This window comes from Myxine glutinosa, chromosome 12 (genome assembly GCF_964187855.1).
Source record: "Myxine glutinosa chromosome 12, kmMyxGlut1.1, whole genome shotgun sequence".
Classification (NCBI taxonomy): Eukaryota; Metazoa; Chordata; class Myxini; order Myxiniformes; family Myxinidae; genus Myxine; species Myxine glutinosa.
In genome coordinates, this window is record NC_136272.1 from 17,012,875 (window position 1) to 17,031,799 (window position 18,925).

At 44.4% G+C, this 18,925-nt stretch overlaps 1 protein-coding gene across 2 annotated transcripts in view; it reads right to left on the bottom strand.

Moving 5' to 3' along the window:
• ARHGEF3 (Rho guanine nucleotide exchange factor 3) overlaps nucleotides 1–18,925 on the bottom strand; it is a 99,236-nt gene that overhangs the window by 27,072 nt on the left and 53,239 nt on the right. Inside the window, exon 1 of one of the 2 annotated variants that reach the window (XM_068133162.2) lies at nucleotides 14,590–14,793. The exons of the other annotated variant lie outside the window; for it this stretch is intronic. Within the exon in view, the coding sequence (XP_067989263.1) occupies nucleotides 14,590–14,676 (87 nt within the window). The 5' untranslated portion in view covers nucleotides 14,677–14,793. Of the gene's footprint in view, nucleotides 1–14,589; nucleotides 14,794–18,925 lie in introns of those variants that run through there. 2 annotated transcript variants of the gene reach the window in all.

Sequence of the window (18,925 nt, forward strand, 5' to 3'; positions counted from 1 at the left end):
TTTTAAGCATGAACCTTTAAAACCGAGCCCCTCCATCACTTTTGATCCAATCGAGGGGAAACTTCACAGATCTGTTCAGCACTAAAATGTCTTTTGAATTTGCAATAGGGCACGTGGTTTGGCAGATATCGTTAATTAAACGAAAATATTTTTAAAAAATGGATATCTCTTGTTTATTCTCGAGTTCTCCTCAGGCCGCACTGCGCGTCCTCGGCCTCGTCTCGCGAACGTCAACAGCGCGACACAGCGCGCGCTTTCGGGAGGGGCGGAGCCAAGCCGAGCAACATATATATACACATCGATCATTGATCGTGAACCGAAAAATATAATAAATTACTGATGGTTTCAGAGTTATGACGTTTTTAAGCATGAACCTTCAAAACCGAGCCCCTCCCTCATTTTTGATCCAATCGAGGGGAAACTTCACAAATCTGTTCAGCATGTCAGTCTACTAAAATGTCCTTTTGGAATTTGCGATAGGGAACGTGGTTTGGCAGATATCGTTAATTAAACGAAAATATTTTTTAAAAATGGATATCTCTTGAATCGCCAGTACCTCAGATCGTGAGTTGGTAATAATTTATATAATTCACACAGTGCATGCAATACGTGCAGGCCGCTGCACAGAGCGACCTTGCGGGCTTATCAACGAGGCGAGGCGTGACACACGTGTCTCAGCATACCTCAGATCAAGTTTGAAAACCAGCATCAACCGTGCATAAATTTGCATATTCGATCATTTTTGACAAAGTTATGGCACTTTGAACTTTGGTAGGGGACATGTATTGCAGCGCAATACTCAGAATGCTTGTTATTTTTATGGGCCACGGACGTATAAGCGATCGGACGTTGTTCTGACGGACGCGCATGACTGTAATTAGATTTCAAGCAGGTGATTCTCCTTCACTTTGGAATTGAACTCACCTATGGGTGAGTTGCAGGTGCCTGCAATATAAAAATCACTCAATCAACCAGTTTGAATAGAGAAAAGGAGCCATTCTGCTGTTTTGTGTCACTGTGTGTACCGCAATGAGCTTGGAGAAAAGAAAGAAAACCAGAGAATTGTCTGAGGAGGTCAGACACAATATTGGAGCCAGGTGTTACGGATTCGTCACTTCCGCTGTTGTGGTTTTCCTCCAGTTGAAAGATTTCTGATTCTATGTACTATTGTTGTCTTCCAAAGGTTTATTGTTTATGAACAGTTATTTTAAAAGGTTAACTTAAAATGATACAGGAACCTGAACCGGAAGACAATGAGGTGGAGAGGAAGGGGCGGTGCGAGCGAAGGAGTCGGAGAAGAAGCGGGTTGCTTTGCGGTCTGCAACGAACGTTGTCGAGCAAGAGTCACGTACTTTGGGTTTCCTGGGAAAAAGGAATTCCTGCGATAAAGTTGTTATTGCTGGGACGGATCACCCTGCGTGTCGGGTGGCGTTAGATTCCGAAGAATCATCGCTGGGTCGTGACGACTCGAGAACCACGAGTCGTCGGCCATTTTGACTCGTGCGCTTCGCGCGTCGAGCAGACTTTCCTTACTTCGCCAACCGTTTCCACCGCTTTCAGACGTATCTGTGGTGTGTGTGTGCACCGAGGCTTTTGACGATTACTTTACGGCTCGCCGACCGTGAACAGTGAAATTTCATACCTGGAGGGTGCCGATGGATTTCCCAGTCGCCGTGAGTGCGCCTTTGTGCCGCTTTAACCACGTGACCATTTTCTCCGCTTTGGGCCGCGTGCGCCTTTGTGCCGTTTTGGGCGGCGTGTCTGTGCCTGTCCTATGAACGAGATTCTGGTTTCGATTCGACATCGTTCTGTTGATCACTGGAGGGGACCAACTCTGAGCTCGAAGACGGGAATATAGAGACACTGGGGAAGGTTATTTTCCACTCACGTGGAGCACAGAGTTACCTCATGCATGTTAACGGATGGTATCATCATAGGAGCTATTGATTGTACTCTGGATTCCTATTATTGTTGTTCTGTTATTTTTGTGTGATTTTTAATACAATATTTGTTTGTATAATTGGTGTTTGTATTATTTGCAATTGGTGTGGTTTCACCATTGTTTTTGACTCAGGATAACATATTTTTCTGCTGTGGCTCCTCTACGGGTTCGGAGGTATACCGAGACCAGGAGATCGTAGAGGAACCCGTAACACAGGCATGGACAATCTCAAGGCTACAAGTCCATCCCCAGAGACCTTGATGTTCCCGTGTCCACCGTACGCAATGTTATCAGGAAGTTTAAGGCCCATGGCACTGTCGCCAACCTCCCTGGACGTGGCCACAAGAAAAAAATTTGATCGACGATTGCAGCAAAGGATTGTCCGAATGGTAGAGAAAGCACCTCGATCAACTGCGAAACAGATTCAAGCTGACCTTCAGACACAAGGTACGAAAGTTTCAACTCGCACCATCCGTCACCAACTCAATGAAAGGGGGTTCCATGGAGGACCCCAATGCTGAGAGAGAGATAAGAAAGCCCGACTGGAGTTTGCCAAAACACACCTGAACAAGCCAAAATCCTTCTAGGAGAATTTCCTGTGGACAGATAAGACCGAATTAGAGCTTTTTGGTGAAGCACATCATCTCTATGTTTACAGAAAACAAAATGAAGCATTCAAAGAAAAGAACACCTTCCCTACAGTCAAACATAGAGGAGGTCCAGTGATGTTTTGGGGTTGCTGTGCTGCCTCTGGCACTGGGTACCTTGAATGTGTGCATGGCATCATGAAATCAGGAGATTACCAAGGCATTTTGGAGTGCAATGTTCAACCTAGTGTCAGAAAGCTGGGTCTCTGTCGAAGGTCATGGGTCTTCCAGCAGGACAATGACCCAAATACACTTCAAAAAGCACCCAGGAATGGTTCAAGACAAAACGCTTGACTGTGCTGAAGTGGCCAGTAATGAGTCGAGATCTAAATCCCATTGAACACCTGTGGAGAAATCTGAAAACAGCAGTTGGGAGAAGGCACCCTTCAAATCTGGGAGAACTGGAGCAGTTTGCACAAGAAGAGAGGGACAAACTGCCAGTAGAGAGGTGTTCTATAACAAAGGTTCTGTAATATTAACAGTGAAATAAAGAATTGTGGAGACCAAATACTTTAGTCAATTTCAACTTCTTTTTAGAGAAAATTGTGAGTTATTTGAAAAAGGCGGAAGGGTGCATATACAGTCACGTGAAAAAGTAAGTACACCCCATGTAAAGTTTTGACTTTTTCAACATATTTCAACATACAGCTATTTGATCTTCATTTCAACAATATTGAGAGATAAAGGTGATATAATATAACAAATATCATGAAACATTTACATTTTGAGGTCCATTGTATAATTTAAATAAACATAAATGCAAATTTCGCATGTGGAAAAAGTAAGTACACCCTTGGCTCTAATAGGTGGTATTGCCCCCTTTGGCAGATAAAACCTCAAGTAGGCATTTCTTATAACTGTCTGCCAGTCTCTGACATCGAGTGGGATAAATTTTTGCCCACTCCTCCATGCAGAATTCTTTCAGCTGTGCGGTGTATGAGGGGTTTCTTGCATGCACAGCTCATTTCAAATCCCCCCACAACATCTCGATGGGATTTAGATCCGGGCTTTGACTTGGCCATTCCAGAACCCTCCATTTCTTTCATTTCAGCCATTCCTTGGTGGATTTACTGGTATGTTTAGGGTCATTGTCATGTTGCAAGGTCCACCTTCGGTTGAGCTTCAACTTTCCGACAGATGGCCTCACATTATCCACAAGCACACTCTGGTACAATGAAGAATTCATAGTGGATTATATGATGGTGAGCTGCCCAGGCCCTGATGCAGTAAAGCTGCCCCAAACCATAATATTTCCACCACCATGCTTTACAGTTGGTATCAGGTTCTTGTGGTCAAATGCTGTCTTTGGTTTTCACCAAACATGTCTTCTGGTACTGTGGCCAAATAGCTCTACCTTTGACTCACCTGTCTGGAGCACATTGTTCCAGAAGTGCTGGTCTTTGCCTATGTGTTTATTGGCAAACTTTAGTCTTGCCCTGATGTTCTTTCTGGACAGCAAAGGTTTCCTCCTGGCACACCTCCCATGTAGATCAAATTTGTGCAGCCTCTTTCTAATGGTAGACTCGTACACTTTGACATCAACAGTGGCAAGAGCTACCTGTAGGTCCCGTGATGACATTCTGGGGTTCTTAGAGACTTCTTTCAGCATCTTGCGGTCTGCTCTCGGGCTGAACATGCTGGGGCGGCCTGGCCTGAACAAGTTGGCAGTTGTTTGGAATCTTCTCTACTTGTAGATGATGTTCCGGACAGTTGAATGATTGATTTCAAATTGTTTGGAGATCTTTTTAAATCCCTTCCCAGACTCGTAGGCATCCTTAACCTTCTTTCTGAAGGCCTCAGAGAGCTCTTTTGATCTAGGCATGGTGACGCCGCACACTTCAACAACAAAGAGCAAACCAAACGAAATGTCTGAGGTTTAAATAAGACAGGTTTCTCCAACATCCTCTCGATCGATGTTCTAATCATTTGCACCTGAGCTGGTGCACCTGATTCTAATTTTAGGTATTTGAAGTAGTGATAAATGTAGGGGTGTACTTACTTTTTCCACATGCGAAATTTGCATTTATGTTTATTTAAATTATACAATGGACTACAAAATGTAAATGTTTCATGATATTTGTTATATTATATCACCTTTATCTATCAATATTGTTGAAATGAAGATCAAATAGCTGAATGTTGAAATATGTTGAAAAAGTCAAAACTTTACATGGGGTGTACTTACTTTTTCACGTGACTGTATATATATATATACAAATATATGCCTATAGAAAGTCTACACCCCCTTTCCATTTCCACCTATATTTACACATCATAATCCACAACTTCCAAGTGAAAAACAAATTCTACAAATTTCAGAAAATTAATTAAAAATACATAACTAGAATATCTTGACAGGATAAGTGTACACCCCCTTATAATAGCAATTGTAAATGAGCTCAGGTACAACCAATCACCTTCAAATTCACAAACCAAATTAAATGGCCTCCACCTGTGTTAAATCGTTAAGTAGGTTTCCTCTGTTGGGGTAGTGTATTTCACAGCAAAGACTCAACCATGAGCAACAAGGAACTTTCAAAAGACCTCCAGGATAGAGTTGTGGAAAGGCACAGATCAGGGGATGGGTATTAAAACATTTCAAAGGCCTTGAATAACCATTGGAGCACAGTCAAGACAATCATTAAGAAGTGAAAGGCGTATGGTACCACCAAGACCCTGCCTAGAGCAGGCCGTCCCTCCAAACTGGATGACCAAGCAAGGAGCAGACCAACTTTGAAAGAACTACAGGCCTTTATGGCAAAGACTCGTCAATGTATACATGTGAACAATATCCCAAGCACTCGACAAGCCTGGCCTGTAAGGTAGAATGGCAAGAAGGAAGCCATTACTCAAAAAAGCCCACCTTGAGTCCCGTTGGCGGTATGCAAAAAAAACTATGCTGGAGATTCTGAAGTCGTGTGGCAAAACGTTTTGTGGTCTGATGAAACCAAGATGGAACATTTTGGCCTAAATGCAAAATGATAGGTTTGGTGCAAACCCAACACAGCACATCACCCAAAGAATACCATCCCTACTTTGAAGCATGATGGTGGCAGCATCATGTTATGGGGATGTTTCTCATCAGCAGGGACTGTGGTACTTGTGGGATGGAGGGGAAAAGGGATGGATAAAATACAGAAAAATCCGAGAGGAAAATCTGCTGCCCTCTGCAAGAAGGTTGAAATTGGGACGGAAGTTCACCTTTCAGAATGGCAACGACACGAAGCACACAGCCAAAGCTGCACTGGAGTGGCTGAGGAACTAAAAGATAAATGACCTTGAGTGGCCCAGTCAGAGCCGTGACATAAATCCAATCGAAAATCCGTGGCATCACTTGAACATTGCTGTCCGTCAACATTCCCCACACAACTTGACTGACATTGAACAGTTTACAGAAGAATGGGCAAATATTGCCCAATCAAGGTGTGCAGAGTTGGTAGAGAGCTATCCCAACATACTCACAGCTGTAATTGCTGTAAAAGGTGCTTCCACCAACTATTAACTCAGCGTGGGGAGGTGGAGGAGGGCGGGGGGGGAGGGGGAGGCTTGAAGTATATACATATATATATGGTAAGGTAAGGAAAGGTTTAAGAGAACAGTATATATATTTATGACAAATCATCGGAGAGACAAATTAAAGGTGGACAGGGTACAAATTCCAATTCGAGGGAGGCAGAGAATCTCACCTTTTTAGCCGATTTGATTAAAAATAAAATGTCAGGCGAGACAATCGTATTCATGGTATCCTCCCCATCGGAACCAGGATATCACGTTCCTCTATTTGCATAAATTTGACATATTTCACAAATTCAACATTTTATTCGATTACATGACAATGTAATTTCATTAATCTAAATAACACCAGCACACCCAGCAACAAGTTTTGTGAACACTCAGTGTTGTCATAAATCATACTGTTAAACAAATGATGGCTCACTCAACTTTTTATGAAATGTACTCTTATTCCATGTCATGCCTGTAGGCGTAGAGAAAGGCCTCAACTTGAAGTGAGCGTTTCCACAGCTGAGAATTAAAACTGGACAGGTTGCTCGTCACTACTCTGGTGCTGCATAAGGAGACCTCAATCAGCTAGGGCCCAAGTCTTGCCGAGAAAGCACCAATAAGATGTTTCTAGGTCAGGCAGAGCAGACTGGTATGAACAAATTTTTGGGGCCAAAATATCACAAGTGAAGATTAATATAATTATTATACTTGACATATGAAAGTCAAAATTCTTACCAAAATCCAGCTATAAACAAAACGAAAAAGGTTCTGACGCGCTTTTTCACCACAACGGGTTTTCAGAAGTCAAATATGGCACGCGAATGGGGGATATGAGAAGAGGGGAAGGGGTAGGAATGGGAGTGAGAAGGAAAGGTAAGGTGGAGAGCAAGGAAGGGCAAGGAAGTGGGGGGGGGAATTGAAAGAGGAGGGGGGGGGGGGGAGGAGGGCAAGGAAGTGGGGTCAACAATCTATATATAATGGAGCAAATGTATTTATGTATGCGTGTATGTATGTCCGCTCTATACCCATTGGTTGGACAGGTGGCCTGATGCGTCCACCATTTTGGTAAACCAAAGACATCTTCGGATGTGTCATATATTCACTATCGCCCTGCCCTCCTGATATGGTTTTGTAAACCAAACATTAAGTCTAGGGTGTCAATAATTTTGTCAATGCCATTTCATTTTATTTTCTGATTTGAATGAATGAATGAATGATCGTTTTAAGGCCATTTTTCCCCGCTAGAGCGGGGGTTAGCCTTGCGGGCCCCATGACAATCATGGTTCCCTGTTTGAGGCAATGTTTTTATGGCCGGATGCCCTTCCTGGCGCCAACCCTTGGTCACGCTCTTACGATGCGCAGGGATACGGTGTACCTATTCTAAATCGGGGTACACACCGTGATCATTCATCCCAGCAAGCTGGTACTCAAATTCTGATTTAAAAGGATTTATTAAGTTCTGAATCAAAAACAAGGGTTTTTGAAAAATAAAAAGACCGTTTACATAACGGGACCTCTTCAGTGTATAGCAACCTAAGCGACAGTTAAAAGGTAATCAAATATCAAAAGTTTGGAGCCGATGGGCAACATGGGCATTGTGAAAGCAACTGGACATTTAGGCCTCAGACTTCAGGCCTCTACAATTGGAATTATCGGAGCTATACAACCACGATGTATTATATACGCAAACAAGCGTTACGCCTAGGTCCCCCGTCGGGGAAGTGATGTGAGTTGACAAAGTGGAAGACGCAGAAAACATGCTATGATTTGATATTTCGCTCACAAGGTTCAGCCATACATGGAGGTGGCCATCTTGGATTTTGACGTGGCGACACAATTTTCAATAGCGTTCTTCCTTATACCTAGATACACCCACACACCAGATTAGAAGTTGGTACTTCGCTTATTTTTCAAGATATTCCGCTCACAAGGTTCAGACATACATGGCGGTGGCCATCTTGGATTTTGATGTGGTTACCCAATTTTCAATAGGGTTCTTCCTTGTGCCTAGATACACCCAAACACCATATTAGAAGTTGGTACTTTGCTTATTTTTCAAGATATTTCACTCACAAGGTTCAGACATACATGGCATCAGACATACATGGCATCAGACATACATGGCGGTGGCCATCTTGGATTTTGACGTGGGTTGCACCCACACACCAAATTCGAATGCGGTCCTTCGCTTATGCACGCACGCACGTACGCACACACGGATGGGAAAACCCAAGTCCCACTTTCGTTCCGTGGTACGACGGGGACCATAAGGAGTATGCACGTTTTTGCCTCATATACGTAACCTGCGTTATTTTTTATTCTTATTTTTGGGAGCGATGAAGGAAGTGGTCTGTTGCCTATACACCACCCAAATAAAGGGATGGGTCAGAAGAACGCGTTGCACACTTGGAACAAGATCGCACCTCGGTCAGGTACTGTGATCGTAGGATTTATTAACTGATATACCTGTCAGGGGCGAGTGATGGAGCTTGATAGAACATGAGCTATAGAACAACAACAATCTTATGACTGAACGGCATCGGAAGCTCCACCCACCGGAGTATCGAGATGTTATCTGGCATTGAGAAGGCCTTGAGAAAAGTGTGCTTTTGACTGGGCCAAATGGTAAACAGGAGGAGTTTGAAGTAAATGTAGATGCTGTAAGCAGAATTTTAAGACATTGTTAATTTGGTGCTGATGGGCGAAGCGGTAATAGTGGAGATAACAAACGGAAACTGACAAAGACAGGCCCGAGTCCTTTTATCGATTATAAATAGATGGGATTGTGGGAGAAAAGTGTAACCCATTGTTTATTGGGGGTGTGGTTTTTAAAAAAGGTCACAATTAATGTTTCATTTACATGTGTAGAGAGCCGCCTGGTGTTGGCTTAGCGGTTAAGGTGCCGGCTTGGGATCCTAGGATCATGGGCTCGAATCTCGGTGGATCGCTGAATTAACGCCAGGGGGGTTGACTCAGCCAGTCATCCTTCCGAGGTCGGCAAATTGAGTACCAGTTCACTCGTAATTCTCTGCATGTCGCAAGAGGCGACCAACAGGGTTGGCGGCAGGAAGGGCATCCGGCCATAAAACATTGCTTCAAAAAGGGGACCACGGTGCCTGAAAAAGGCCAACCCCCGCTCTGCGGGGAAAAATGGCCTACAAAGGTGTTCTTCACATGTGCAGATGAGGCCTTATCCCAATATTTTGTGATGTTCATGACAATGCGAGGATGTTCAATTGTATGCAATCTAAAGTTTTGCATTATAAATAGCATTTGAATAAAAATAAAAAGACCACTTATTTCATGCTTATAATGTAAAATTGTACAGAAAGATAAACTTGGCTTTGAAAACCAGGAAGCGATAGCCATTTTAGTTTCATCTTATATTCGCTGATTATTGCAGAAGACAGAACAAAACCAGGTCTATTGATCAATTTAAAATGGGGGTAATAGCGGCTGCTTTACAAAGCTGGAGGTAAAATATGAAAACACTCGAAGGGCACTGTAGTGTTTTCACATTTTACCTCCAGCGACGTCAGTCGACCAATATGCCTCTGCCCACATTGTAACATCATTATGGATACTTGTACCAAGTTTGATTTTAATCCCTTCAGCTGTTCTCAAGTATCACATTTTTACCCGACATGACCTCTGACATTTGACCTCTTGATGCCAAAATCTAATCGGTTCATCTTTTCATCATAATATATACTTATACCAAGTGTGGTCAAAATACCATCAGGAGTTCACAAGATAGTTCAGTAACAGAATTTTACCTCACAGGATCTCTGGCATTTGAACTTTTGACCCATGATGTAATCAGTTTATTTTTACATCATCACACATACTTGCACCAAGTTTGACTTGGATCCCTTCAGCCATGACCTCTTGACCACAACCCATCGCAGTCCCTGACCTTTGACCTCTTGGTGCCAAAATTTAATTGGTTCATGTTTGCATCATCTATATATATAAAACACAGTGTGTGTGTGTGTGTGTGTGTGTGTGTGTGTGTGTGTGTGTGTGTGTGTGTGTGTGTGTGTGTGTGTGTGTGTGTGTGTAATGTTACTGATAGACTCCTAAACGGAGAGGCTTACATGCTTGATATTTGGCATAGACATGGCCATTGAGCCTGGGACGAACATGGCCGAACTCAAAATATTTGACGATCCATATTTTTTATTCATATTTACCTCAGCGCATTTCAGCGCACGGAATCAACGGAATCAGAGCAGGTGGGCGCTGATTCGCTCAGAGCGATCACGTGATGACGCTATGACGCTATGAACGCTCTGACGCTATGAACGCTTTGACGCTATGAACGATATGACGCTATGAAAAAAAAAATCGCTATGACGCTATGAAACGCTATGACAAAAAAAATCGCTATGACGCTATGAAACGCTATGACGCTATGAACGCTATGAAAAAAAAATCGCTATGACGCTATGAAACGCTATGACGCTATGAACGCTATGACGCTATGAAAAAAAATCGCTATGACGCTATGACGCTATGACGCTATGAAAAAAATCGCTATGACGCTATGAAACGCTATGACGCTATGAACGCTATGAACGCTATGACGCTATGAAAAAAAAATCGCTATGACGCTATGACGCTATGACACTATGAAAAAAAAATCGCTATGACGCTATGACGCTATGAAACGCTATGACGCTATGAACGCTATGACGCTATGAAAAAAAATCGCTATGACGCTATGACGCTATGACGCTATGAAAAAAATCGCTATGACGCTATGAAACGCTATGACGCTATGAACGCTATGAACGCTATGACGCTATGAAAAAAAAATCGCTATGACGCTATGACGCTATGACACTATGATGAAAAAAATCGCTCGCTTTACCAAGGGGCTCGCTCTCTCCCCGTTCCCCTCCCCTCCCCCTCCCCCTCCCCTCCCCCGCCCGGCAATGCTGGGTACTTCTGCTAGTAATGTATACTTATACCAAGTTTGGTCAAAATCCCGTCACAGTTTCACAAGTTCGCCCGGTAACAAAATGCTTACACAACGGGACCTCTGCCCTATTGACCCCATAATGTAAACAGTTCATCTTTGCATCATTATATGCACTTGTACCAAGTTTGACTTGTATCTTTTTAACCGTTCTTAAGTTATCGCGGTAACGAAAACCTATCACGGACGGCCAGACAGACAACCCAAAAACATAATGACACAGACAAAAACATAATGCCTCCAGCAACTTCATCATCTGAGGGATAAAAAGAAGAAATTTTTAAGTCGATGGGAGAACCAGTTTGGCATCCTTATTTAAATGGCATATCTACATATTACATACATTTGTGAGACAGATGAGGGATGGAAGGGAGACGAGTAGAGTTATTGTTTTTGGGAGGCGATGGGGGAGAGGAATGAGAAAGTGGAAGAAACTCCGAATATTTATTTATTTAAAGGCGAGTTAAGTTTTATTGCTCAATCCAGGTGAGTTACTGAGTAGGCCTGAGTGATATATCCAGGGTGAAATTTGGGTTTCTGTTCCAGAAAAAAAAAAAAAAAAGTCTTCCAAAATAAATTTGATCATGATACAAAAAAGTGCAAGTGGAAACAAAACAGATACTGCCACACTCTTTGCAAAATTTGTAGCATGACTTCCACTCGCCACATCTAACACACCCATTATGGCCCAATTTCATGGGTGCGCCAAATGGACAGGCGTGCCCCACAGAAAAAAGAAACGGGGTCGAGTTGGCGCCGAGACCCATCAGGACAGGCGCCGTGCGGTGTGTACAGGCAGGCGTGGGGCCTGCGGGTCGAGGGGATTGCACGACCTCGCAATTGTCCGCCCAAACCCCCACCACCGACAATCCTGCAGCTGCCGGGACGCAGTCGTAGAGGGGCTCGGCAGAGAGCCAATAACGGGAGTACTAGACGGGCTGGAGCCGAGGGTGTCGTCTAAAGGGGGCTCTCAGGACAATTTCGTTATGGAGAGGTTGCACTATTTATTATTTTGTACACAAAAGGGAATCAGACAGAGTAGAACCACTAGCGCAGGACGCAAGATGTCTCAAATTGAAAACCTTGACTGTTGTATAACGTAACAGGTGTGCCAGTTTATTCATTTATAACTTAGATCAAAGCTCGTAGTTGCCCATCCCATGCCACAGAACATGGGAGGGTGGGATGGAAATAGGGAAGGATAGAACCACCTTCAGAGCCAAATTGAAACGTTCTGCTGTGCAAAAAAAAAATATATGCGAGCAGAACCAGTATTCCAGTCATTGATGTTTTGTATGAGGGTGGCATACCTGCTCAGTCAAGCTCATGTACCAGCTTAATGCCACTTAACCCAGTTCTCTTTTTATCCCCAAAGCACCAGACAAATTCCTCTCCCTCTTGGGGTGAAATTACGCACAACAGAATGACGTTATCGGTTATGCAACAACCGTTACGATTGAGCGAGTATTCATGGGAAAACAAATAGGTGTGGGCACAGGTGAGTGCAGGAAATGAGGACAAGCAATGATTCGACATGATTGCAAATGAATGCTCACAAAAAGGAAACAACGTGGGGGGCACAAGCACACCTTACAAGCACACCTTTAACCTTACAAGCACACCTGTGTCGCGAATTGACAAACTACTCTTGCTAGTGAAAGACGAGTGCCGATCTACGTCGGCGGACAGGTAGAATGAATGAATATGAATGAATGATCGTTTTAAAGGCCATTTTCCCCGCTACAGCGGGGGTTAGCCTTGCGGGCCCCATGACAATCATGGTTCCCTGTTTGAGGCAATGTTTTTATGGCCGGATGCCCTTCCTGACGCCAACCCTTCGTCGCCTCTTACGATGCGCAGGGATACGGTGTATCTATTCTAAATCGGGGTACACACCCGGATCATTCATCCCAGCAAGCTGGTACTCAATTTGCCAACCTCGGAAGGATGACAGGCTGAGTCAACCCACCTGGCGTTAATTCAGCGATCGACCGGGATTCGAACCCAGGATCCTAGGATCCCAAGCCGGCACCCTAACTGCTAAGCCAACACCAGGTAGAATGATGGAAGGAATCAGCAGGGCGTTGATCGAGGTGTGTTAACCACCGTGGGAATCGAGAAGAAGCGGACGTTTCAGGTGTTAACCCTTTGGCAGAGCCCTTTTGCGGAAACAAAACAAACAATGGTGGCTGACATATCTGGATCAACTTTCTGCTGTTTTCATTCGTTGTTCACACCTTAATCTACCTGTTGATCCATTGACCATTAGAACACTGCATGGCCCATGTCAAACACTTATTCCTAGTATTTTTGTCAATTTGTCATCGTCGGTAAAATTGATTGGACGGAGAACGCACGCACGTGCACACACACTTCCATCTCTTGAAACCAACGCACGTGTGGAGATAGCAGCCAACAACAGCAACTGGCACAGTGGTACGCGCACACACGCACAACTGTAACGGCAAACCTCAAAAGTTGTTTACCGAAAGGAAGAACCTTGTTAACTTGTAAGCAATATTATTGATAGGTTTAGGGCTCCGTTTCGACCCTTTCAGCCCAGAAGCTCCCCAAACGGTGGGACAACAACCCTGGCTGTGTCCAGACAGTCAGTCAACCCAATAATGCAACCTCATCATTCACACGTTATACTTACCAGCAACGGTACCCGCCCTACGGGCGTGGCTTCAATTGGGAGGCCCAAATGAAAAGGCAAAATATCAGAAATTGAAGGCTTTTTTTTATTTTAAACGATTCATATAAACATCCGTTGAATCATATCACACGCAAATCATCAAAATCTAAACAGTACATGGCGCACATTTTGAAAAAAAGATTGAATTCTGCAAAATGGAAGCGGCCGCTACACGTCTTTCTCAGTCGCACGTTTGTGTGAAGAGTGCGCGCCGAATCTGTAACACGGAAGCGGCTGCTACACCTATTTCTCAGTCGCTTTGCACACGCTGCCGTGTTATTTCGGAGCCGCACGTTTATATAGGAAGAGTTCATCAGGAGTCGATCTACTCTCTCCTGGTACGTAGAATAAACAGTATTTGTAGAATTTCAAGAAAAGCCACATCACTGTTCATATCGGTAAATATTATTCCATCATGTTTGGAAAAACTGGAAAATTGGAAAACTTTAAAAAAAAATTGGAAAAATAATATAGCCTATTTTACTCCAGGGGGTCCCAGGATTACCCACCCAAAATATCCTTGCAATCGGTTCAGCCGTTTTTGCGGTACCTTCGAACGGACAGACGGGCATTTGGTGAATTAGAGCAAGATAGTTTTATCGAGAGGTTTACCTTTCTTCCTCGATGGTTTCCTGCATTGACACTAACGCACTTATCTCACAACTAACTCCATGAGATGATGTTTATTCAGGCATTTAAAAAAAAATGTATGTGTGTGTGTGTGTGTGTGTGTGTATGTGTATGTGTGTTATGTTAATTATACCAAGTTCTGAAAATGTTAAAGAATTGCACAAGTAGCTACAGACCAATCCAGACTCACCCCAGATAAGGCGACGAGGAGGTCCGCGGGAAGCTCTCGGCTGGACCGTTTTCCTGCCATAGACTGAGACGCGTCCTCGGCACACATGTCTGCGCGATGATTCGACGGGCCGGGGATCGACGCAGCACGAGTCGCACGAGTGGAAGTCGGAGAGGCAAACGCGTTGCTATTTGAACGGTTAGGACCGAGTGGGAGAGACAGGGTGACGATGGTGGGGGAGAGGTGGACGGTTGCCTCATGACGTCAGAACTCCCCTTCCACGACAACCCCCTCACCCATTTCGTGACTCTCCTCGCTACGAACGGCCGCAGAAACGGTTCATGAAACAAAATGTCATTAAACACGCGACAACGTCTGCACAAATGGCACGGTATGCATGTGCTCGTGTCTGCGGGGCGCAAAATGCCGGCACATGCTGCAAGTCACGGAATGTCTGTGCGTGGGAAACTCCGACGTGGAATGCGTGCCGCGTGCCGTGCGTGCTCCAGGTGACGGACCACCTGTTCGCACACACCATCTCCAATCGATGACCATTGTCGTTGTGATGGAAGCGTCAAAGATATTCGATACGAGCCAACGTGGTGCGATCTGGAGTGGAAATATGTTTGATGTCCCCGTTATATAGATGGTGAGGGTCGGGCTGGAAGCATTATTTGAGGAGAGTCAGGAAGGGAGGTCTGATCTGAGTCTGATCTTTGAAGGGAGGTCTGATCTGAATCTGATCTTTGAAGGGAGGTCTGATCTGAATCTGATCTTTGAAGGGAGGTCTGATCTGAATCTGATCTTTGAAGGGAGGTCTGATCTGAATCTGATCTTTGAAGGGAGGTCTGATCTGAATCTGATCTTTGAAGGGAGGTCTGATCTGAGTCTGATCTTTGAAGGGAGGTCTGATCTCACTATTCTGGGGGCTTGAAAAAATCATAGGGTCATATATCGCCTCTCTATTTACTCCATAAAGCATCATTACTCCATATCAAACCAAACTGCTCGTGGATGTGGAGTAGTGGTCGAGGCCATGCATGATGCCTCTATTGCTTTTATGGGTCAAGATTTTCTTGTCATTGTGGAAATTTAAAGTCAGCAAAAGATGATATGGGAAGACGATACAAAGGGGTGGGGAGAAATGGGAATACAACTTGGAAGGAGATAGATTAGTCAATTCACAGATCAGAGTTTTTTGCCAAGTTCTACCCACAAGTTCAACACTTAGCTCTTACATGAGCCTCGATCTTGTATACAAAAAAGAATATGAAGATAATGATGGCAGCGAACCCTTTGAGGACACTTAGCATGTCCAGGAAAAGGACATTAAAACTTTTAGAAAAAAACCATGGGGTCATGATTGAGGACGGATATGGCATGACACGTGATCCTTCTTTGCTTGACGATCAGGTTTTAAAAGGAGAGAGCATGGACAATTGCAATCATACAAGTTAGCAATCATAAGGCTTCGATGGGCCTGATGGCCTCCTCCTGTCTTGAAGTTCCTTGTAAGGGAACGTACGGAATATTAATGCTCCTGGTGAAGAATTTGCATCAATTTGATGCCATCTTCGTTGTGATCGGTTCATAAGCAGACTTTATATTGGGTAATTCCTCGTGTACTTTACGAGTTGCCAGCCGGCAAAATCTCCTGTCCAGATAGCAGTCATGCTGAGATAGCAAGTAATCCAACAGAAAGAGGGGGGAAACACCAACAGCAGGGTTGAAGGACAGAGTAGAGGGAGACTTGGACAAACAAAGGATGTGAGGAGGAATGAGGGGTGAGGGAGGACGCATGGGGTGGATATAGTCAGGTTCACTATGCTTTTTCGTTCAAAATTTTTGGATATTAGCAAAACTATACATTTTGGGAATATTCAGAGCATGAGGAATCCAAAAATTAATGTTGGTATTTGCGTAGACACCTTTGCGAAAATGACACTCAGGACAGTGATGAAGATCTGTAAAAGCATATTCCTGAACGGTATAGACCGAGTCGATCCTGTGTATAGGACTTATAGTTCAATCTGACACTAACAAGGCTGCTTTCTTGCTTTATAAACCCATACCTATAACTTCAAAGGACTTGCAATATCATGTATTATGTAATACAGTATTATATCACAAACATAAAGACAATGGTTTTCAATCACCTTTGTTTGTTGCTTTTCTATAATCCTGAGCACTATTTTGAGGCCTTTATTGGGTTCCTTGACCCAGAAAACATAGGATTCGTATATTGTAACGAATTTGAGAAGTGTAACGAATTTGAGAAGTGTAACGATTTTGAGAAAGTGTAACGAATGTGAGAAGTATGGTTTTGTTGTGTGTAACTGACCCTCGTAATGTAAAGAAAGGTCGAAGCTCGTCCTCTTAGTTAATTCCATAAACCTACACACAGGACACGATATATCCTTTTAAATAGTTAGTCCCTTATTCTCTGTAGGCTAAGGATGTGTTTCCCACTAGTTTGACTCTTCATTGCACCGAATTAAATAAGAGTAGGCCCTCCGACGCCCCATGGCAGCTTCCAAGTGCCAGGTTTGCCACTTTACTGCAATTGGCTCTTTAAGCACTTTGCTGCATTTTCATCTGCAGTCCAGTTTGCTGCATTTGACTCCATTACGCACGAGGTAACGACGAGGAAGAAAGGCAGGTCTCCACCTCGTCATAGAGGGGGAGGAGTAGGTCGGCCCCGCTCATCCAACCCAGAACGAGGGGTTTGGCTTGAGAGGGCTGAGAGAGAACGCTTGGGGGAGGTTCGCAAAAGGGTGAAGGGCGGGGCCTATATAACCCGCCGTGGGACGCTCCCCAAGGAGATGAGCTGAGAGGAGGGATGGGTTCTGAGTCCTGGAGATGAGCAGATGTGACCAAGCCGCCGTGAGACGTGCCGTGCTGCAGGAAAAACGGACCGAGGCAACGCAAGGAGCGCGCGAGGCAGCAGTACGGAGAAAGGAACTTCGCCCGCGCAGTTTGGGGCCAACGACCGCGGCTCGGCTTCTTGACGGCGGTGCCTTCTGGCTCGACCGTGCCCAGTACCCGCTGAACCTTCCTTGCCTCGAAAAGCCACCCATCTCCAAGCCATTCCTTCCTGCCTGCATTTCCCCGTGTAAGTGTGATCGTCCGTCTGTCTTTAACGTTGTCCTGGGGTTTATTAATTAAGCTTGTATAGGTAAGCTAATGATTTCACTGTGTTTCTGCTCCTTCCATTTTCTGTATATAACCTTGACTGCTCTCTTTGCTTTGGATTGTGTAAATAATTAATAAATCCTGTTATTCCTCCGTACTTCTTCTTCTTCTTCTTCATTCTCGTTCGGTCGCTTTAGAGGTTTCCAAATTGAATACCTGTGGCGCGATTCGGCCAACGTCCAGGAATCGGGTTAGTCGGGGTAACTGTTCGGCCGCGGTGCCATCCGCTCGGCAAAACAACATCTTATCCGCGGTCCGTAACAATATTTAATTAACTTTCTAGATTGACAACAACAACAACACAACAACATGGATTTTAAGGCCATTTTCCCTACTAGAGCGGGGGTTAGCCTTGCGGTCCCCATTACAATCTTCTCCATCTTGCCCTATTTTCTGCATCTCTCCTTGTTAACCCCCTTGCCCGCATTTCTTCTTCCACCACCTTTAGCCAAGTCTTTCTCGGTCTTCCCCGTCCTCTACTTCCTTCTACATTCATTTCCATCACTCTTCTCAACCAGTCACTTTCATCCTTCCTCAACACATGACCAAACCATCTCAACCTGTTCCTCTTCACAGCATCCATCACAGGCAATATTCCCATCATCTTTCGCAATTCATCATTTGTCTTCCTCTCTCTCAACGATACTCCGCACATCCACCGAACCATTCGCATTTCCACCCTTTCCAACCTTCGTTGCTGCTCTACGTTGATTACCCATGTCTCACTCCCATAAATCATAACACTTCTCACACATGCAGCATACACCTTTCCCTTCAGCTTCAACGACACTCCCCTCCTCATCAGCACGCCACTCAGTTCCCGAAACTTCTCCCATGCACATCTCACTCAAGCAACCGTTGCCGAGTCTGATCCACCTTCTCCATTCAGCATGTCTCCGAGGTAGCAAAATGTTTTCACACCTTCCAGCTTCACACTGTCTCCAAGATCCAACTCAACATTTCCTCCATCTGCAGCTCCCTCTGTGCACACCTTACATTTGAATGTAGCTGCCACACTGGTTAATGACCCTCTCAGACCACTACATTTTTGATGAACCCACTCAGCGCACATTGTACATTGAATGGAGTTCACTCCGACACCCTTCCTGCACACAGCACAGGGCCACTTCCCAGTTCTTTCCACCTCACCACATGCTTTACCACT